Source organism: Salvelinus fontinalis, chromosome 15, assembly GCF_029448725.1.
Source record: "Salvelinus fontinalis isolate EN_2023a chromosome 15, ASM2944872v1, whole genome shotgun sequence".
In the NCBI taxonomy this organism is placed as follows: Eukaryota; Metazoa; Chordata; class Actinopteri; order Salmoniformes; family Salmonidae; genus Salvelinus; species Salvelinus fontinalis.
The window spans coordinates 12220189-12243066 of NC_074679.1; the positions used below are offsets into that span (position 1 = coordinate 12220189).

Sequence of the window (22878 nt, forward strand, 5' to 3'; positions counted from 1 at the left end):
TGCCAAGTTAACTAATAGTCAAAGTCATGCCAAGTTAACTAATAGTCAAAGTCATGCCAAGTTAACTAATAGCCATGCCAAGTTAACTAATAGTCATAGTCATGCCAAGTTAACTAATAGTCATAGTCATGCCAAGTTAACTAATAGTCATGCCAAGTTAACTAATAGTCATGCCAAGTTAACTAATAGTCATGCCAAGTTAACTAATAGTCATGCCAAGTTAACTAATAGTCATGCCAAGTTAACTAATAGTCATGCCACGTTAACTAATAGTCATGCCAAGTTAACTAATAGTCATGCCAAGTTAACTAATAGTCATGCCAAGTTAACTAATAGTCATGCCAAGTTACTAATAGTCATAGTCATGCCAAGTTAACTAATAGTCAAAGTCATGCCAAGTTAACTAATAGCCATGCCAAGTTAACTAATAGTCATAGTCATGCCAAGTTAACTAATAGTCATGCCAAGTTAACTAATAGTCATGCCAAGTTAACTAATAGTCATGCCAAGTTAACTAATAGTCATGCCACGTTAACTAATAGTCATGCCACGTTAACTAATAGTCATGCCACGTTAACTAATAGTCATGCCAAGTTAACTAATAGTCATGCCAAGTTAACTAATAGTCATGCCAAGTTAACTAATAGTCATGCCAAGTTACTAATAGTCATAGTCATGCCAAGTTAACTAATAGTCAAAGTCATGCCAAGTTAACTAATAGCCATGCCAAGTTAACTAATAGTCATAGTCATGCCAAGTTAACTAATAGTCATGCCAAGTTAACTAATAGTCATGCCAAGTTACTAATAGTCATAGTCATGCCAAGTTAACTAATAGTCATAGTCATGCCAAGTTAACTAATAGCCATGCCAAGTTAACTAATAGTCAAAGTCATGCCAAGTTAACTAATAGCCATGCCAAGTTAACTAATAGTCAAAGTCATGCCAAGTTAACTAATAGTCATAGTCATGCCAAGTTAACTAATAGCCATGCCAAGTTAACTAATAGTCAAAGTCATGCCAAGTTAACTAATAGTCATAGTCATGCCAAGTTAACTAATAGTCATAGTCATGCCAAGTTAACTAATAGTCATAGTCATGCCAAGTTAACTAATAGCCATGCCAAGTTAACTAATAGTCATAGTCATGCCAAGTTAACTAATAGTCAAAGTCATGCCAAGTTAACTAATAGTCGTAGTCATAGATGTCGCAATGTCAAACAACTGTCTCAGAGATAACGATCATGTCTAAACAACATTGTATTTCAAAATTTGACATTCCCAAAACATCGTGCTATCTTAAATGGTTTTTCAACCCCCAAGCAACAGTTTATCAATGTTAATTAATCTGATGCATAATGTTTGAGCAATCATAGTACAACTGAAAATTCTCAGAGGATGTTAACAGAAAAATACTGCACCCAATTTATGTAGTGTTTCAGAGCCAGGAGGATAAATACCTCAGTCTACCTTTGGTCCGTCTGAGTCATTGATAATATTGTACACCATCCTAAGCCCTTACCGTCTAGCTAACCACAGTATTTACAAATTAACTTGACCCGGTGGCTCAGTGGAAATGATGAGAAACCCTTACAACTTGTTTCTTGAATACACATGGGAAGAGTACATATTAGGAAAGTATTCAGACCCCTTCCCCTTTTCCACATTTTGTTATTTTACAGCCTTATTCTAAAATGGATTAAATTAAACAGTTTCCTCATCAATCTACACACAATACCCCATAATGACAAAGCGAAAACAGGTTATTAAACTTTTTTCTTCAACTTTATAAAAAATAAAAAAACTGAAATAACTTATTTACATAAGTATTCAGACCCTTTGCTATGAGACTCGAAATTGAGCTCAGGTGCGTCCTGTTTCCCATGATGATCCTTGAGATGTGTTTAGAACTTCATTGGACTCCACCTGTGGTAAATTCAATTGATTGGACATGATTTGGAAAGGCACACACCTGCCTATATTAGGTCCCACAGTTGACAAGGCATTTCAGAGCAAAAACCAAGCCATGAGGTCGAAGGAATTGTCCGTAGAGCTCCAAGACAGGATTGTGTCGAGGCACAGATCTAGGGAAGGGTAACAAAAAATGTCTGCAGCATTGAAGGTCCCCAAGAACACAGTGGCCTCCATCATTCTTAAATGGAAGAAGTTACGAACCACCAAGACTTCCTAGAGCTGGCCACCTAGCCAAACAATCGGGGGAGAAGGGCCTTGATCAGGCAGGTGACCAAGAACTCGATGGTCACCCTGACAGAGCTCCAGAGTTCCTCTGTGGAGATGGGAGAACATTCCAGAAGGACAACCATTTCTGCAGCACTCCATCAATCAGGCCTTTATGGTAGAGTGGCCAGACGCCACTCCTCAGTAAAAGGCACATGACAGCCCACTTGGAATTTGCCAATAGGCACTAAAGTACTATCAGAACATGAGAAACAAGAATCTCTGGTCTGATGAAACCAAGATTCAACTCTTTGGCCTGAATGCCAGCATCACTTCTGGAAGAAACCTTGCACCATCCCTACTGTGAAGCATGGTGGTGGGTGTTTTTCAGCCGCAGGTACTGGGAGACTTGTCAGGATCGAGGGAAAAACCTGCTCCAGTGTGCTCAGGACTTCAGAATGGGGTGAAGGTTCACCTTGCAACAGGACAATGATCCCAAGCACACAGTCAAGACAACACAGGAGTGGCTCCAGGATAAGTCTTTGAATGTCCTTGAGTGACCCAGCCAGAGCCTGAACTTGAACCCGATTGAACATCTCTGGAGAAACCTGAAAATAACTGTGCAGTGACGCTCCCCATCCAACCTGACAGAGCTTGAGAGGATCTGCAGAGAAGAATGGGAGAAACTCCCCAAATAGAGGCTGTAATCGCTGTCAAAAGTGCTTCAAGAAAGTAAAGAGTCTGAATACTTATGTGAATGTGATATTTCATATTTTTTTATTAAATTTGCAACATTTTCTACAAACCAGCTTTTGCTTTGTCATTATGGGGTATTGTGTGTAGATTGAGAGAAAAAAACAACATTTAATCCATTTTAGAATACGGCTGTAATGTAACTAAATGTGGAAAAAGTCAAGGCGTCTGAATACTTTCCAAATGCACAGTACTGTACATGAATAGGTCCATTTAAGAGGCTGGGTCAAGAAGGCAATGTTCACCTCACAATAAATAATCCATATCTCAGTCTTTTGTCTTGAAAAGAGAAACAATAATATGTTTTCTCTCTGCGTGGCCGCTATCCCTGTTAATGGAGTTACAGTGGTGTCCTGTTTCATATTCATGAGGGCATACTGTTGCAAAATGTAGCAAAAGTTTTGCCCTGAAAAACGAAAACTCGTGTTTCTTATTGGACAAGTTCAGGTAGTCGATCCCTGTTTCAGTCAGTGTTGTGCCGTTTGGTGCATAATGAAATTGAACATGTTGTGCTCTATCTGCAGCATGTGGCTGTGTTAGGGTAGTAGGGTCCTTCCCCATTGGCCAGGCGTTAGGAGTAGATGGACCAGTAGATGATGTTGAACAGGACGTAGGAACCAGGGAAGACCATCCGTGAGTACTTGTCTATGGCGTGGGTATCTATCCAAATGTTCACATAGCCTGGCCTCTTTACCTGGCCCGTGAGCTGGGGATCCCCCAGAACCACCTGGGCAAACATCCTCTCCTGCCTGCCTCCGTTCTCTGGCATTCCATAGTTCCCTGCGGTGCCATAGTTCCCTATATTGTTGACGTCCATGGTGGTGTAGCCAGTGATCTGGGGGTCGCACATGGCGTCGTCAGGGTTTCCGATGCCACATGTACACGGCAACTGCAGATAGCGGGGAGTAAAAAAGAAAAAGGTTGAATTAAAGGACAATAATTTGAAACTGCAAAAACTTAAGTGGCTTTAAATCTACTGATGTCTAATGTATTTAGTAATTTTCGAGCTTAGGGCTTCTCAACAAGGTTGTTCGTGGCAGGAAAAGTTTTCAGGGGCTGTGTGAGTTAAAATAGGCCATCAGACTTTTAAACAGCCATCACTAACATTGAGTGGCTGCTGCCAACATACTGACTCAACTCTAGCCACTTTAATATAATGGAAAAATTGATCTAATAAATGTATCACTAGCCACTTTAAACAATGCCACTTTATATAATGTTTGCATACCCTACATTACTCATCTCATATGTATATACTGTACTCTATACCATTTACTGCATCTTGGCTATGCCGTTCGGCCATCATTCATTCATATATTTGTATGTACATATTCTTATTCATTCCTTTACACTTGTGTGTATAAGGTAGTTGTTGTGAAATTGTTAGGTTAGATTACTTGTTAGATATTACTGCATGGTCGGAACTAGAAGCAGAAGCATTTCGCTACACTCGCATTAACATCTGCTAACCATGTGTATGTGACAAAAAACATTTGATTTGATTTCCTCCTGAGGCATCTTATGCAGTTTCAGTTCCACATGCCACAACATTTGGCATATAGAGAAATATACAGCATGCAAAGTTGTTCTCCAGATGTAGTTCTAAAAATAAAATTATACAGAAAAGCAGAAAAACGTTTTATGCAAATGAAATGAAACAAACTGTACCCTCTCTCTTAGTTTCCTCTCTTTCCTTTCCTGCACGGTAGAGAGGTAGTTGACCGCTGCATACTCTATGACCGAGAGGAAGACAAACACGAAACTGACCCACAGGTAGATGTCCACCGCTTTGATGTAGGACACTCTGGGCATGGAGGCGTTGACTCCAGTGATGATGGTGGACATGGTGAGCACTGTGGTGATACCTGGACAGAGTCAAAAGACATTAGGGACAGTTACCCAGACACAGATCTCCATTGAAATAGCTTTTTAGTCCAGGTCTTGGCTTGATCTTTTACAGTTGATGTCAATCTTTATTTGGGGCACTGTCGAGACCAAACAAACTTCACAATCACTGTTGGAAAGACAGCAAGACTGTACTATATCTCAAATAAAACATGGAAATATCAATTTAGCCTAGACCCAATAAAACGTCCTGGTCCTTCTGGCAAAGGCCTTTCCTACCCAAAGGGACCCTAGCGGGGACGGCCCGGCGGTCAATCCAGAAGGAGACCCAGGACAGCATGACCATGAGGGTGGCTGGGAAGTAGGTCTGGAGCAAGAAGAAGAAGACGTGACGTCGCAGGGTGAAGTGGATGTACAGACGGTTGTACCAGCCTGAGAAGAAAAATAAACACAGCTGATATTCTACACAGATCCAGTCCTTTTCACCTGTTTCCATTCCCATAGTGCAGGGGTCTGAAACTCACGACCAGCGGGCCAAATGTGGCCAGCAAGGCAATTTAATGTGGCCCACGGTCGTCTTTGTAAATACAACAATGGGCTATAATGTGTCTTTGTAATATCTATGTAATATCTACTCAATCTGTGACTTCAGGGTTACCTGTACTGCTATAGAAGGCCAGCTTTGTAGTGGTGTGAAACTTCTGGATGAGGAACTGGGATAAAGATATCCTCTCGTCTGTGTTCAGTGATTCGTTGCCTTTCTTCCAGTACAGCATGAGATCATCGTCCGTGTAAGCATCTGACGAGAGAATGTTCAAAAACTCCAATGAATACCTCATATAAATATGATTGCTTATCTTTGATCATGTGATAAAAACATAATCAAATGTCATCAGAGATGTGTAGGTAATTAGTAAAGTTGAGAGGTGCACTCACAGCTCTCTATTTCCAGCGAGCAGGTCTGTGTGTCTAGAGGGAAGCGACTCAGGTCCATGTTGCACATGGCCGTGACCGTGACTCTGTGAGAACAAAAGTGACATCAGAGCCTGACTTATGCCTGACCAGAATTGAATATGGATACAAAGTGATGATTATAATTGTGAATTGCTTTGATTGTTTTTGTTGCCTTTATGCTGAGCTGTAGCTGAAATGGATCAGTATGACTATTATAAGCTTACTTGAATAGGGTATGAAACAAAAAATGCCAGGTGAAGAAGTTTTTATCTCAATATCAAATAATTTCTGGGCAACAATTAAGTACCACATTTTAAACGTTTTTCGTAATAATGGTAAAAAATAAAGAAAATAGCTTTTGAGCAAAAAACTATTTCTTAAGCAATACTTTTGCTAGGTCTGAGCGGAGCGGTAAAGGGCACCAAAGCAGTGCATTAACCCCATTTAGGATTGTGGTGCGGGGATCAATCCACCAGAGTGGAGGGGCCTGATGGGAGTGATATGTAACCTCAAAACTAGCTTTTATTGGGAGAGAAGTTTGGAACTCTCATTGTTATTGGTCTATTAATTTATTCCGCCTGATGATTTATCACCAAGCAAGCCAAAACTCCACCCATGCAAAACCTGCTGATTAGAATGTCCTATGTAGAAATAACACTGATTACATTTTCATATTTTGACAGTGTTAGTTTCATCAGGATATCTTAAGGTGAATGCACCAATTTGTAAGTCGCTCTGGATAAGAGCGTCTGCTAAATGACTTAAATGTAAATGTAAACCAAGGTGGTGTTCGGGGGGGGGGGGGGGGGGGGGGGACGATGAAACAACTGAGCCCCATTCATTTTCAATGAAGGGAAGTGGGTGGGGGACTGTTGGGCAACACAAGCATAGATGCTTCAGCTTTATAGCCCCTGTAATCTGTCTGGGTTTCCCCTTCTGTCTGTGGTAACACTGCAGCTCCACTGTACGCGTTGCGTTGCGTCAATGTGACATTCTACCTGCTACACAGAGCCGTTTTCTCACCACCAAATATGGTAGTGAGAGGAAGACCAGTCGTGGGCAGTGGGAGAGGATGGAAGCAGGTAAAACTGGGCCAACATTTAGCACATTTTCTCATCAATGAAACATCTGATCTCAATAAATGTTTCTGTTTTCAAAACCAGAATATGTTACGAATCCAGGGCACAAAGGTTTATACACTTGACGCTTTGCCAAAGTAAAAAGAAAAAGCCATTGTTTAGAATGAGTGCAATGCCAAATTGAGTTTGTGCACACGCACACTTCAGAGAGGTGTTCCATAACGGAAATATACACATTTTTATAAACTTGTATTTGTTTAGGGTAGTTCAATTGAGACCAGGGGTTCATTCCCAATGGTGCTCTGAGTACAAACATTTTCTCACAACAGGAAGAATAATTTACATTACAATTAAAACAAGATTAATACAAATAACCATAAGGCACAACCTCAACACAACCATTTGAACAAATAAACCACTACAATAAATCAAAGCAACTAAACTACCCTAGCAGCACCAGGGAATCAATTTGAAAGGAATTTTGTAGGTTATTCCAACACTGGAGGGTACTAAAACTAAAAGAGCATTTAACTAAATTGGTCAAGACCAGAGGGACCTCAAGAGATAAATCCTGCGAGTGGGTTTGGTTGCTCATTCTTTTATACGTTAGCAACGAAGTTAGGTAAGTTGTAAGCTTGTGTAGTAGGGCTTTGTAAACAAAAAGCGAGTAATGAATTGATCTACGGGACTTTAATGGGGATCAGCCAACGTTTTGATACAGAATTCAGTGGTGAGTATTAAACCTGTCACCAGTGATAAAACGTATGGCGCTACAGTATGGTAGACAGCATCCAATGGTTTATGAGTAGTGGCTGCTGCAATCTGGTAAATGATGTCATCATAATCAAGAACTGGCAGGAAAGTTGACTGCACAATCTGCTTTCTACTACTTAGGGAAAAACAAGATATAATTAAAAAAAATAAGCCCACTTTAAATCTTAAATAGATCAACAGTATGTTTTTTTAAACATGAAGCCTTTGTCAATCCAAATGCCCAGATATTTGTTGGCAGGAACCCGATCAATGGGAGAACCATCCAATGAATATGTCACGCCCTGATCTGTTTCACCTGTCCCTGTGATTATCTCCACCCGCTCCAGGTGTCGCTTATTTTCCCCAGTGTATTTATCCCTGTGTTACCTGTCTCTCTGTGCTAGTTTGTCTTGTATGTTTAGTCAAGTCAACCAGCGTGTTTTTCCCCGTACTCCTTTTTCAATTCTCTTGCTAGTCTTCTCGGTTTTGACCACTGCCTGACTCTGGACTACTTTCCCGCCTGCCTGATCACTCTGCCTGCCCTGACCTTGAATCTGCCTGCCTTTCGGTACCTATTGGACTCTGAACTGATTTTGACCTTTGCCTGTACACGACCATTCTTGCCTACCCCTTTTTGGATTAATAAACATTGTAAGACTCCAACCATCTGCCTCCTGTGTCTGCATCTGTCTCGCCTTGTGCCTTGATAGAATACATATGTAGTCCATCTGAAACATTGCAAGAACTACATAAAAACATGTATTTAGTTTTGCCTGCATTAAGTCCAAGTTTTAAACCAACCAGGGCTTTCTGTAAAGTAACAAGGTCAGATTGCATCTCTAACATAGCCTGGTCAGCAGTTGGGTCAATGGCAAATATAACAGTGTCGTCTGCATTCAGATGAATATTACACATTTTAAAAGATAGACCAATATTATTTATATCAATGGTAAGGAGAACAGGTCCCAGTACTGACCACTGCGGTACACTTGTTGTGATATCCAGGAAACTAGACTTAACGCTATCAAAGATCACGCATTTAGTCCTGTCTGACAGAGACTTTTCAAACCACTTGCAAGCCTGATCCAGGCCTATTTCAGTCAACCTCTGAATAAGAATGTGATGGTCATTGGTATCGAAGGCCTTGGAAGGTCTATAAATAAGGTAGCACAATGATTTTTATGATCCAAGTTTAACACATCATCTAAAGCAAGTGTAGCTGCTGAAACCGTGCTACGTCCAGGTCAAAAACCGGATTTGTGCACATTAAGAACAGAGGGAATAGTTCAAAAAGTTCTTAGGGGAAAGTTATTCAGAGATTCTAAAACTTTGGAAAGGCAAGAATTTGGAAATTGGACCGTAGTTATCTAAGTCAGAAGGATCTCCACCTTTGTGTAAGGTGAGGACATGTACCGCTTTCCAGATCTTAGGGATAACGCCAGAAACAATAGTCAAGTAAATAATAAATGTTAGTGGTTCTACAATTAGTGGTGCAGAGAGAGCTCCATTAAGAACACATGCTCCAACATACCAATAGGATCTCGCTAGCTCATGCTTGGCTTTTCCTACCGCCTTTCTTGTTCTGCACACAATGCGTTATTTGCACCGACTGTAAACGACACAGATTAACTTTCTTTGCGAAGTTGTAAACATCAGAGCATGTTGTTATTTCTCATTATTTCAATTCACAAGAAAGAATGAACATGTGAAAATTGAACCTCTGCTATTCTTAAGCTTGGATGCCGCCTTTGGACGTGATGCAATGCGTGCGCAACACGGGCAGTACAGCAGCTTTCATTGACTTCAAAGGAAGTATTTCCTCAATGGCTGATGACTCCTGGCAATGCTGGACGCCCGGTGGCTATAGTGTAGCAGGGCCGTAACACAGTGGAGCTACCTCAGACTGTAAAGCACGTTGCCGTCAGGGTACACCCTCAGCATGACGTTGTCCGTGGTGGTGTCATGGATGAAGGACCTCTTGGAGTGGACGAAGAACATGTCAGGAACCCAGATCTTCTTGGCCAGCCTGCTGTCAAAGGTCATGCTCTGGTTATTGGTACTGGTGAAGGACAGGCGCTCGTCCTTCCAGTAGTGCCTCAGGTACAGGGTCATGGTGAAGTCCTGAAACAACACAGCAGGTTGGTGGGAGTGGTGGGAGTGGGGGTAGGAGTGGTGGTGGTGGGGGTGTTGGTAGTGGTGATGGTGGTGGTGTTGGTGGTGTTGGTGGTGGTGAGAGTGGCGGTGGTGGTGGTGGCTGTGTTGGTGGTGGTGTTGGTGGTGATGGTAGTGGTGTTGGTGGGATTGGTGATGGTGATGGTGATGGTGGGGGTGTTGGTGGTGGTGGGAGTGGCGGTGGTGGTTATGTTGGTGGTGGTGGTGGGTGGCGGTGGTGGTGTTGGTGGTGGTGGTGGCTGTGTTGGTGGCTGTGTTGGCGGTGGTGTTGGTGGTGGTAGTGGTGTTGGTGGTGGTAGTGGTGGGAGCGGTGGTAGTGCTGTAAGACAATCACGCCTATTGATGAATATGCTATTTGGATGCAACATAGTTACTGTATGTGTTTGGAGGATTCTACATGTGAGGTACAGTATCTGAGTTGTGTATGCTTCATCTTTTGTCATTACGTAATAATAAACGGCTTCTCTGGTTGAAAGCATTTTTCTAGATGGTGGAATACTTTTTCTAAAGTTTGGGGAAAAGATTTAGCCTGGTCAAGCAGACTAACGGCTGTGCTCACGTTTCTGTTTCACAAACAGAATGTGAGCTATTGTGCGATCAGTCTCGTTCCACCAGGTTAGGAAGGATTACCCTTCACTGTGTAAAGAGACTGAAATCCCACTCACCATATCCACTTCAGATATTGTGTCCAGACTTTCAACCTGAACATCTACCCCAACTGGAATAGGGGGTCCTGTAATTAAAGACAATTGCATTAATAGAAATTTCAATGAGAGATTAGATTTTCAGAATTAATTGACTATCCTGGACCTCTGTTCAAAACCCTTTTTAAAACATGTAATTACAAGTGCAGTACCATTTATCCTTCATTTCCTTCACGCATTGCTATAATGGATACTTTAATTTAATTAAATGCATTTTATTTAACCTTTATTTAACTAGGCAAGTCAGTTAAGAACTAATTGTTATTTAATGATGGCAAAAAAGACAAAAGGCCTCCTGCAGGGATAAAAAAAAAATATATATATATATAGGACAAAACACACATAACGACAAGACAGACAACACAACACTACATAAAGAGAGACCTAAGACAACAACATAGCAAGTCAGCAACACACGACAACACAGCATGGTAGCAACACAAAACATGGTACAAACATTATTGGGCACAGACAACAGCACAAAGGACAAGAAGGTAGAGACAACGATACATCATGCAAAGCAGCAACAACTGTCATTAAGAGTGCCCATGATTGAGTGAATGAAGAGACTGAGATAAAACTGTTCAGTTTGAGTGTTTGTTGCAGCTCGTTCCAGTCGCTAGCTGCAGCGAAATGAAAAGACGAGCGACCCAGGGATGTGTGTGCTTTGGGGACCTTTAACAGAATGTGACTGGCAGAACGGATGTTGTACGTGGAGGATGAGGGCTGCAGTAGATATCTCAGATAGGTGGAAGTGAGGCCTAAGAGGCTTTATAAATGAACATCAACCAGTGGGTCTTGCGACAGGAATACAGAGATGACCAGTTTACAGAGGAGTATAGAGTGCAGTGATACAGTGATGGTGGGGGTGGAATGCTCTACTTTCTGGCTACCCGGATAAAGCACTAAATAAACTTCAGTTAGTGCTAAACACGGCTGCTAGGATCTTGACTAGAACCAAGAAATTTGATCATATTACTCCAGTGCTAGCCTCTCTACACTGGCTTCCTGTTAAGGTAAGGACTGATTTCAAGGTTTTACTGCTAACCTACAAAGCATTACATGGGCTTGCTCCTACCCATCTTCCCGATTTGGTCCTACACGTACGCTACGGTTACAAGACGCAGGCCTCCTAACTGTCCCTAGAATTTCTAAGCCAACAGCTGGAGGCAGGGCTTTCTCCTATAGAGCTCCATTTTTTATGGAATGGTCTGCCTACCCATGTGAGAGACGCAGACTCGGTCTCAACCTTTAAGTCTTTATTGAAGACTCATCTCTTCAGTAGGTCCTATGATTGAGTGTAGTCTGGCCCAGGAGTGTGAAGTTGAAAGGAAAGCACTGGAGCAACGAACCACCCTTGCTGTCTCTGCCTGTCCGGTTCCCCTCTCTCGACTGGGATTCTCTGCCTCTAAACCTATTACAGGGGCTGAGTCACTGGCTTACTGGTGCTCTTCCATGCCGTCCCTAGGAGGGGTGCTTCACTTGAGTAGGTTGAGTCACTTACGTATCTTTTTGTCTGGGTTGGCGCACCCCCTTGGGTTGTGCCGTGGCGGAGATCTTTGTGGGCTATCCTCGGCCTTGTCTCAGGATGGTAAGTTGGTGGTTGAAGATATCCCTCTAGTGTTGTGGGGGCTGTGCTTTGGCAAAGTGGTTGGGGTTATATTCTGCCTGTTTGGCCTTGTCCGGGGTATCGTCAGCCTCCAGTATTTATGCTGCAGTAGTTTATGTGTCGGGGGGCTAGGGTCAGTCTGTAATATCTGGAGTATTTCTCCTGTCTTATCCGGTGTCCTGTGTGAATTTAAGAATGCTCTCTCTAATTTCCTTTCTTTCTTTCTTTCTTTCTTTCTTTCTGAGAACCTGAGCCCTAGGACCATGCCTCAGGAATACCTGGCATGATGACTCCTTGCTGTCCCCAGTCCACCTAGCTGTGCTGCTTGCTCCAGTTTCATCTGTTCTGCCTGCGGCTATGGAACCCTGACCTATTCACCGGATGTGCTACTTGTCCCAGACCTGCTGTTTTCAACTCTCCAGAAACCGCAGGGGCGGTAGAGATACTCTCAATGATCGGCTATGAAAAGCCAACTGACATTTACTCCTGAGGTGCTGAACCATCAAACAGGCAAAGCGTCAATACAGGACTAAGGTCAAATCATACTACACCGGCTCCGACGGTCGCTGGCTGTGGCAGGGCTTGCAAACTATTAAACTACAAAGGGAAGCACAACTTCTCCCTGTCTGAGTCTGTAATACCAACAGGTTTCAAGCAGACCACCGTAGTCCCTGTGCCCAAGAACAATAAGGTAACCTCCCTAAATGACTACTGACCCGTAGCACTCACGTCTGTAGCCATGAAATGCTTTGAAAGGCTGGTCATGGATCACATCAACACCATTATCCCAGAAACCCTAGACACACTCCAATTTGCATACCGCACCAACAGATCCACAGATGATGCAATCTCTATTGCACTCCACACTGCCCTTTCACACCTGGACAAAAGGAACACCTATATGAGAATGCTGTTCATTGACCACAGGTCAGCGTTCAACACCATAGTGCCCTCAAAGCTCATCACTAAGCTAAGGACCCTGGGATTAAACACCTCCCTCTGCAACTGGATCCTTGACTTCCTGACTGACCGCCCCCAGGTGGTAAGGGTAGGAAAGAACATCCGCCACGCTGATCCTCAACAAGGGGACCCCTCAGGCGTGCGTGCTCAGTCCCCTCCTGTACTCCCTGTTCACTCATGACTGCACAGCCAGGCACGACTCCAACACCATCATTAAGTTTTCTGATGAGACAACAGTGGTAGGCCTGATCACCGACAACGAGACAGCCTATAGGGTGGAGGTCAGAGACCTGGCCGTGTGGTGCAAGGACAACAACCTCTCCCTCAATGTGATCAAGGCAAAGCAGATGATTGTGGACTACAGGAAAAGGAGGACCGAGCACGCCCCCATTCTCATCGACTGGGCTGTAGTAGAGCAGGTTGAGAGCTTCAAGTTCCTTGGCTTCCACATCACCAAGAAACTAACATGGTCCAAGCACACCAAGACAGTCATGAAGAGGGCACGACTAAACCTATTCCCCCTCAGGAGACTGAAAAGATTTGGCATGGGTCCTCATATCCTCAAAAGATTTTACAGCTGCAATCCTGACGGGTTGCATCACTGCCTGGAATGGCAACTGCTTGTTCTCCGACCGCAAGACACTACAGAGGGTAGTGCGTACGGCCCAGTACATCACTGGGGCCAAGCGTCCTGCCATCCAGGACCTCTATACCAGGTGGTGTCAGCCATCCTAGTCATGGACTGTTTTCTCTGCTTGCGCACGGCAAGCGGAGCTCAAAGTCTAGGTCCAAGAGGCTTCTATACAGCTTCTATCCCCAAGCCACATGGCTACCCAGAGTATTTCCCCCCCCCCCCCCCACACTGCTGCTAATCTCTGATATTATCTATACACAGCCACTTTAATAACTCTACAAACATGTGCATAATTACCTCAATTACCTTGACACCGGTGCCCCCCGCACATTGACACATTGACTCTGTACCGGTACCCCCTGTATATAGCCCCGCTATTGATATTTACTGCTGCTCTTTAATTATTTGTTATTCTTATCTCTTACCTTTTTAGGGATCTATGGACTGCTTGGACCATGTTAGTTTGTTGGTGATGTGGACGCCAAGGAACTTGAAACTGCATTGTTGGTTAAGGGCTTGTAAGTAAACATTTCACTGTAAGTTCTACACCGGTTGTATTCGGCGCATGTGACAAATAACATTTTATTTTATTTGGTGACAGGCAGTGGCTGAGACAGCAGATTTTCTGACTTTATACACTGCACTCTTTGAGAGATGTAGTTAGCAAACCAGGCCAAAGACCCCTTAGAGACACCAATACTCCTTAGCCGGCCCACAAGAATGGAATGGTCTACCGTATCAAAAGCTTTGGCCAAGTGCTTCAATAATCATTGATTCTAGCACAAAGAACGTCACGTGTTGTGACTGTACTATGTGTAATACAATATACAGTACTTTCATTCAGTCAGTGTAAGCCTAATGCAAAAAATACACTACAATAAATTCAGTGCTGCATTGTCAGCTTGTGCCATGATGGGCTGGATTCTGGATTCTATTTTTTAAAACTGTTTTAACCTTCACTCTCCATCATCCGTCTTAGTACAGGAACACAATTAGGTCACAATGGATCACAGTTGTTGCAGCCGCAAACATCTGGATGCCTTTCCAATCTCTCTTTTTTAGATCTATTTTCTTTCTCAATAGGAGAGGGGTCATTCATAGTGTGATGTTTTTTTAGACTCAGATTGCACTTACAGCTGTTTATGTTTATGTATTCATAAAACAAGACATATTTGGCCCTTGTTCTGGTTCATGAATATCACATGCATTCTAAAGCAACGCACATGTTGCTTGATCCATGGGCTTGCGTGGGTGCTCTGAAACACATTTTGTCATTTGGCCTCGAACATCATTGTATCTCTATGTTTTAACTAAGAAGGTCATCCTAAAGGTATTATGGATTCCCAACATGTAAATAACTCAAAAAGTAAATTTAACCTTAACATGAGACCACTGGGCACACATTAGTTGAATCAACGCTGTTTCAATGTAATGTGGATAGAACTTGTACTTAAATACATTGACTTAACCTGACTTACAGGTTGTTACATCAATCTAATTTCAACATAATCATCATGTAGAAACATAAAAAACATATTTTTAATCCGGTATTTAATATACTGTATATTTAAATTATTTTGAATCTCATATTTGATTAGACATATTGTATGTTATTTAACCTTGTTTCAATGTTGATAGTAAAATGGTATGTTATGCCATCAACCTAAATAAAGATATATTGAAATAAAATGTCAAACCACAGTTCAACGCTTCCTGCCTGAACAATGACAATTCAATATCCAGTTAGACTACAAAGTAATTATTAATGTTGTTGGATTCACATCTCCATATCAACCACAAATCTAAGTTAAAGAATAGCACTAAATCAAATGAAACTTTATATGCACTTCAAATAAAGTTTGATTTGATTTAATCCTTTCCTTCAACTTAGGTTTTTGGTTGAGATGGAGACATGAATCCAACATATTAATATATTAAATGTGAAATCAGCCAACCATCCTTCACATACAAGACAATATCCTAAGGTACACATTTTCTATTCATATTATGAATTCATCCTATTTATAGGGCTAATGGTAGCTAGGATCCAATCAACCATGGATGAATGATAATATACCTGACTACACGTTGAAATGATGGTGTCCTCTGTTGGGCAAATCGGATTTCAATGTAGCCTACATGAACCCAACCTCACTCCAAATTAACTTTCACATACAGCTTGTGAAGTAAGACAAGTTAGAAGAGTTACTTTCAACTATTCAATGTGATTTATGCGAATGAGTATGGAAGCTGATATGTCTAGTGTGTTGACGTGATAGCTTGGCAGAAATGTTCACAGCTCGCTTCCAAAGCTAAGCAAGGTACATAGAGGTAGGTATCTGGAATGTGATTTGTTCTCACTGAAGGGCATTACCCCTCTTATACCAGTAGGAGTCACTGTTCAGGCAGTAATTTTGGCTTCATATTTTATTTCAAAAGGGGGATACCTAGTCAGTTGTACAACTGAATGCATTCAACTGAAATGTGTCTTCCGCATTTAACCCAACGCCTCTGAATCAGAGAGGTGCGGGGGGGTACCTTAATCGACATCCACGTCTTCGGCGCCGAGGTAACAGTGGGTTAACTTCCTTTTCTGGGGGCAGAAAAACTGATTTTTACCTCGTCAGCTCTGGGATGCGATCCAGAAACCTTTCGATATACCTCTTTATTTAGGTTGATGGCATTACGTTGAAACAATTACATTGTTTCAAACATATTATTTTATTATCAACATTGAAACAAGGTAAAATAAACTATGTCTAATCAAATATAAAATGTTACATACGTTCAACCCCGCAATATACATAGAGTATACCTCCCATGAAAAACCCAGCAGCGTTGCAGTTCTTGACACAAACCGGTGCATCTGGCAACTACTACCATACCCCGTTTGAAGGCACTTACATTTTTTTGTCTCGCCCATTCACCCTCTGAATGGCACACATACACAATCCATGTCTCAACTGTCTCAAGGCTTAAAAATTATTCTTTAACTGTCTCCTCCCTTTCATCTACACTGATTGAAGTGGATTTAACAATTGACGTCAATAAGGGATCATAGCTTTCACCTGGATTCAACTGGTCAGTCTATGTCATGGAAAGAGCATGTTTTGTATACTCAGTGTATATTGAATATAGGATGAAAAGATTTTGAACGTTTCCATGTGGAATTTCAACAAATGCATAGATCCAATTATTATGTTGAAATTACAGAAGATTTATGTAAATCAATGTATATCCCCAGTGGGATATGTCCTGTAATCCCACAACAGCAAATCCCCTGTACGATGACCATGAAACCACAAACACTCTGTCAACATCCGTGTTAAAAGAGAGAGTATACTACCCACCACTGCGACCTGTACACTCTCGTTGGCTGGCCCTCGCTTCATACTCGTCGCCAAACCCACTGGTTCCAGGTCATCTACAAGACCCTGCTAGGTAAAGTCCCCCCTTATCTCAGCTCGCTGGTCACCATAGCAGCACCTACCCGTAGCACGCGCTCCAGCAGGTATATCTCTCTAGTCACCCCCAAAACCAATTCTTCCTTTGGACGCCTCTCCTTCCAGTTCTCTGCTGCCAATGACTGGAACGAACTACAAAAATCTCTGAAACTGGAAACACCTATCTCCCTCACTAGCTTTAAGCACCAGCTGTCAGAGCAGCTCATAGATTACTGCACCTGTACATAACCCATCTACAATTTAGCCCAAACAACTACCTCTTTACCTACTGTATTTATTTATTTATTTATTTTGCTCCTTTGCACCCCATTATTTCTGTCTCTACTTTGCACTTTCTTCCAATGCAAACCAACCATTCCAGTGTTTTTTTTAGTTTTTATTTTACTTGCTGTGTTGTACTCACTTCGCCTCCATGGCCTTTTTATATTTTTATTTATTTATACATATATCTGTTTGCCTTCACCTCCCTTATCTCACCTCACTTGCTCACATTGTATATAGACTTATTTTTTTTATTTTTTTCACCGTATTATTGACTATATGTTTGTTTTTACTCCATGTGTAACTATGTGTTGTTGTATGTGTCGAACTGCTTTGCTTTATCTTGGCCAGGTCGCAATTGTAAATGAGAACGTGTTCTCAATTTGCCTACCTGGTTAAATAAAGGTTAAATAAAAAAATAAAAAAAAAGAGTACAGATATAGGATCTTAATTTGAGACAGTTTGCTACAGCAGGAAAATAGTCCTGCAGCAACAGGAAATGTGAAATATTATGTGGATTATAATGAATGGACATTTTTTGTAGGGGTTCATGAAAATTCTCAGCAACAAAAGAGTGATCAAATTAAGATCCTACATCTGTACTAGCATGACAATATACATCTTGCCATGTTGTTGGTGTCATTAGGGCTTCTAGAGGGCTGAGCTGATAAGACCATTGGATAGATTGTCTGACCCTGTTTAAAGGAAAAAAGGAGTTTGCGTTGGTGCTCTAAGCAACATCAAAACAGCAAACACAACTAAAGGGAGTCAGTAAACCATTTGTGCATTACCATCAAAGTAATTACTGTTGATGCAGGGTAGGTACAAAGCTTAAGTGGAGCATGTTTTTCACATACTAAACCTGATGATTTTACTAGGTAGAAATATACACATTATATGACTCCTGTAAAGTCTTACCTCCAAATGCTGGTCTCATGGTAAAGTCATGGTCATCTATTCTTAAGAGCTGCTCAGATTTTGTCATGGGAGATTTTGTCATGTCTGGACCTCGTTTCAGGATTGGGCTGTAGTGAGGAAAAGAGGTTGTCTTTTTAGAATTAGGCTATAAATTGAGGATCTCTTTTTTCAATGGGCAAATGCATGTTGTACACTGTCAAGTATGATAGCATTTTACAATATCAGGTTTGCTCTATTTACAATATCAAATGTATTGATAAAACCTTTGCTGTCATGCTTCAAGTTGGCAAACCACTTTTGCTGATCAGTGTTTTGTACAATGACATTGAACTCTAACCTTGCGGTCTTGCTGTGAGCTCCTCCATCATCCATTCTTGATGTTTCTCTCCTGGATCTGTTGATGAAAAATATTTGAACACATCAATCAACAACTAGTAAACTATACATATCTATATACACATCAATTACACAATACATAGCTATATACAGTACACATTATTACAATATACATCAAAAGAAAAGATAAAAAATGAAAAGAAAAACACAATCATATGAAACAAACACATTCTCAGTAAAATGGCCCTCTAACATTGTTCATTGTTTTTGGGAAAGGAATAGTGACATTCACCTGGGCATAATGAAAAGATCACAAAATGATTTCAAACAGCTTCTGGTCAAAATGGCAAGATGAAGTCCAGTATAGGTGATAGATATTCAATAAATGACACAGCAGTGGCACAGTTGGTAGCGCATGGCACTTTCAACGCCAGAGTTGAGGGTTTGAATCCCACAGGGGACCAGTATGAATTAAAATGCATGCACTCACTACTGTAAATCGCTCTGCATAAGAGAGTCAACGTAAGTATATAGTAACCTTGTAATGATAACCTTTAATCAAACTGAGACCGTTGTGAGGCTGAACTACAAAGCAAGTTTTGTGCAGTTTAGCAACAACAACAAATAAATAATTCAAAGAAGCAACAACCAGTGTAAGACACAGTAGAAATTGTTGTTATTATATTATATATTAACAATATATTATATTGTTGTTATCATTATCATGTTTTTTATAAAGCTAAGCAGAAATTTGTCTTTTACTCTCAACTTGACTCAAGGAGACAAATCATGGCTGAATCGTTGCCATTTTCATCCCAAAACACAAGGGCATGAGGGCATTCAGAAAAACACTATTTCAAGAGAACGTCTCGTCAACGCTCAAAGGGATCCTACTTCTGAACGCTTGTCGCTCTGATAGCGCTATCCAGGTCACGGCAGAAACATAAAAAATTATTAAAAAAATAGATTTTCCCCTAAAAACCCTCAACTGGATTAATGGGTGGCCTAAAGGCGAGTGCATGCTGTGACAGTGCCCCACAGGCGTGCATGGTGAGAGGAGAACAGCAGACAGCGATATTATCTACCGTGACAATCAGACAGAGAGCAAGAGAGTGCGCTGCTGGGCGCTAACCGGTGTGGGCTGATGGGTAATGGGTGATATTCCTCCCTGTCCTCCCCAGCAGCTGGTTGATAATCCGCTTGGCACAAATGTATCTCCAATCCCCTCCAAGGGCCAGAGTCTAGAAAAGTCTCTCTGTGTGTGTGCGTATGCGTGTGCGTGTGTGTGTGTGTGTGTGTGTGTGTGTGTGTGTGTGTGTGTGTGTGTGTGTGTGTGTGTGTGTGTGTGTGTGTGTGTGTGTGTGTGTGTGTGTGTGTGTGTGTGTGTGTGTGTCTGTCTGCAGAACACTGCCTTGGGGCTTCCTATAGCTCTGCTGTTGCTATACAGTTGCCTGCCCTTTCTGGCCTGACAGAGTCAACACCAGGGTCATTAATCAACTCCTGTTAAGTGCACATAACAAGGAAGAGTTTAAAGTGCATCGCAGTTCACTGGTGCCAATTTAAACTCAGTTATTTTTTCAATTGCTCTGTCCGGATATCGGTTTGCTCCAGTTCCGTGATTGGATTCACAGCAGTCCAGTCATAACAAAACGTTGCATTTCTCAGAAGCTGATTGTACAATTGACTGTTGTTGTTATTTTCATGCCATTCAAGAGGACAGAGAATGCTTTTCATATGAACTTTAGAGAAACAGCTTTGGGGTGAGAGGTCGGGTTTAGTATACCATCAGTGTCTGTTAAGCTAAGCTAAGACTGTCTGATACTGCTTTGATGTACTGTGTTCTTCTGTTGTTTTTTGAAGAGAGAAAATTAACACATGTTCAAGTCCTTCGCCATATATGTTTATGGTGCCTGTTTCAAGTTATGTGTTGCTAACATTTTGGTTTCACTCACAGCAATAGGAAACACTGAAGTTTGTGGAAATGTTAAATGAATGAAGGAGAATATAACACATAAGATCTGGTAAAAGATAATACAAAGAAAAAAACATGCATCTTTTTGTATTTTCATCTTTGAAATGCAAGAGAAAGGCCATAATGTATTATTGCAGTTTAGGCGCAATTTAGATGTTGGCCACTAGATGGAAACAGTGTGTGTGCAAAGTTTCAGATTGATCCAGTGAAGCATGGCAATACTGGACAATCAATATTTTGTACCAAGTCTGCCCAAATGTGTCGAATTGGTCAATTTATACATGTTCAAGTACATAACTATAGAGAACATACAAAAATGATACGGTAATACAACATTTCAGTTTACACTTTCCCTGGAATGTCATACATGATGGATCATTAGCTTATACACTAACTATCACACATCTAGATGGCCGGGTGGGGTGGGTGTGGAGCCAGAAACAGCAGAGGTTCAAACTGGAGAACCCAGTTCCTACATTTGAATATAAAGATAGATTTGATCAAACAAAACTATGCTACATTTTATCTCTGGGACCCTCAGGATGACAAATCAGAGCAAGATTACTGAGTGTAAGTACATTATTTACCTTCAGAGGTGAATGTATCAAACCAGTTGCCGTGATATAAAAGTTTTTTGTTGTTATGCAATCTCCTCAAACAATAGCATGGTATTTTTCCACTGTAATTGCTACTGTAAATTGGACAGTGCAGTTAAATTAACAAGAATTTAAGCTTTCCCATATAAGACATGTCTATGTCCTGGAAAGTTTGCTGTTATTTACAACTGTCATTCTAATCACATTAGCGCACATTAGCTCAACCGTCCCGGTATAGAGACAATGATCCTGTAGAGGTTAAAAGCAACAATTGTAGTAAATTTGGCATTCAGCTGTAACATACTGTACTGTATGTAATATACAGTATGCCTCATTGCCACTTAATCCATCAGTTCCAGATAATTGGTTCTATATGTTGTTAACTGTATGCACTTCAAAGTATTGGTTGACCCTAGCCTGGTCCCAGGTCTGTTTGTGCGGTCTTGCCACCTCCTGTGGTTGCTGACATGTCAAAACAGATAGGACCAGGCTAGGTTGAGTTAGGGCTCCATAAATATGTATCATAAACTGATCAGAATGATATTCATTCCATCCAATAGCGCCACATCCAGTCCAGCCACCCATGGAGCAACAGCCACAACATCCAACAATAGAACATTATTAGATACTGGAATATAGGTCCCCTCTCTAAATCCCCTTTCTGAATAAGTCTAAAATAACCTGTTGGGGGAGCAGAACAGGTGAGGACAACAGAACATTACCATCACCAAGTGAACATCTATTAAAAATACAGATTCACATTTTAACCCATATCTAGATATAAAATGTCAATCAAAGGATAAATTCAATGCCATACATCCAGTCTGTGTTATGTATAGATCCTGGGATGCAATTTGCATTTACCTGCTTTGTTTGTAGGTCTCCAGCTTGTCACCTCTTTGATGAGCTGATCTCCCAGCAACCCCCATGAGGCAGACGCAGAACAGCACCAACACAGTATCCACCTGCATGGTGCACATACCCCTGTAGACCACTCAAACTCCAGTCAAATTCCACACCCTACCAGGGCTAACACCTCGTGGGTCCTGAGACATTGTCTTCAGCAGAACAGCATCGGGGCCGGGGAAGAAGCAGCAGCTCTGGCCTGACCAACAAACATCCCACGGTGCTTAATCTCCACAGTGGGAAAAGCAATTTTGACTAAACCTATAAATCCTTGAGCATCAGATGGCACAGATTTGATCCCTCCAGTGGCGGATGTGGCTCATTCACTCTGCCCTGTTGCTCTACTCTGCTCTGTACCGCCCAGACCAATTCTCATAATGATGCAGCGTGATCGTTTGGGAGGTCAATGGTGGGAGATAGATACAGGATCTGGTTCACACAGTCAGACACAGTCCCTGATGTGGAAGACTATTAAGTCCCTCAGCTGTGTGCCTATCAGTGCTTTTTTACTGAGACATGTTCAAGGGCTGCTAAAATACGGCTTCAGCCTGAGATTCGCAAACATAGATATGTGGGATTAGCCTACATACACAAAGAGATTGGTCTCTATTAGATAGGATTAACCTATTTCAACAAATAGTAGCCTTGATAATATGAATGAATCATATTCATCAGTGAAGAGTATACTAGCCTACGCTGATGTCATCCATTATTTTATAAAGACCGCGCTCTTTCTGTGTTGTTGTTGATAATCAGCAGCACATCAATCCAGCCTTGTAAATAAAG

The 22878-nt window shown here is 41.5% G+C and overlaps 1 protein-coding gene across 1 annotated transcript; it reads right to left on the reverse strand.

The window, feature by feature from the left end:
• Positions 1-1746: 1746 nt before the first annotated feature.
• LOC129811425 (gamma-aminobutyric acid receptor subunit rho-1-like) lies at positions 1747-22411 on the reverse strand. Its single transcript, XM_055862716.1, has 10 exons — positions 22051-22411; positions 18620-18676; positions 18283-18389; positions 10398-10465; positions 9458-9681; positions 5711-5793; positions 5433-5573; positions 5054-5206; positions 4598-4794; positions 1747-3818 (listed from the first exon to the last, which is right to left on the reverse strand). The coding sequence occupies exons 1-10, from the start codon at positions 22164-22166 to the stop codon at positions 3501-3503; spliced, it is 1464 nt and encodes a 487-aa protein (XP_055718691.1). The 5' UTR covers positions 22167-22411; the 3' UTR covers positions 1747-3500.
• Between the last annotated feature and the right edge of the window lie 467 nt (positions 22412-22878).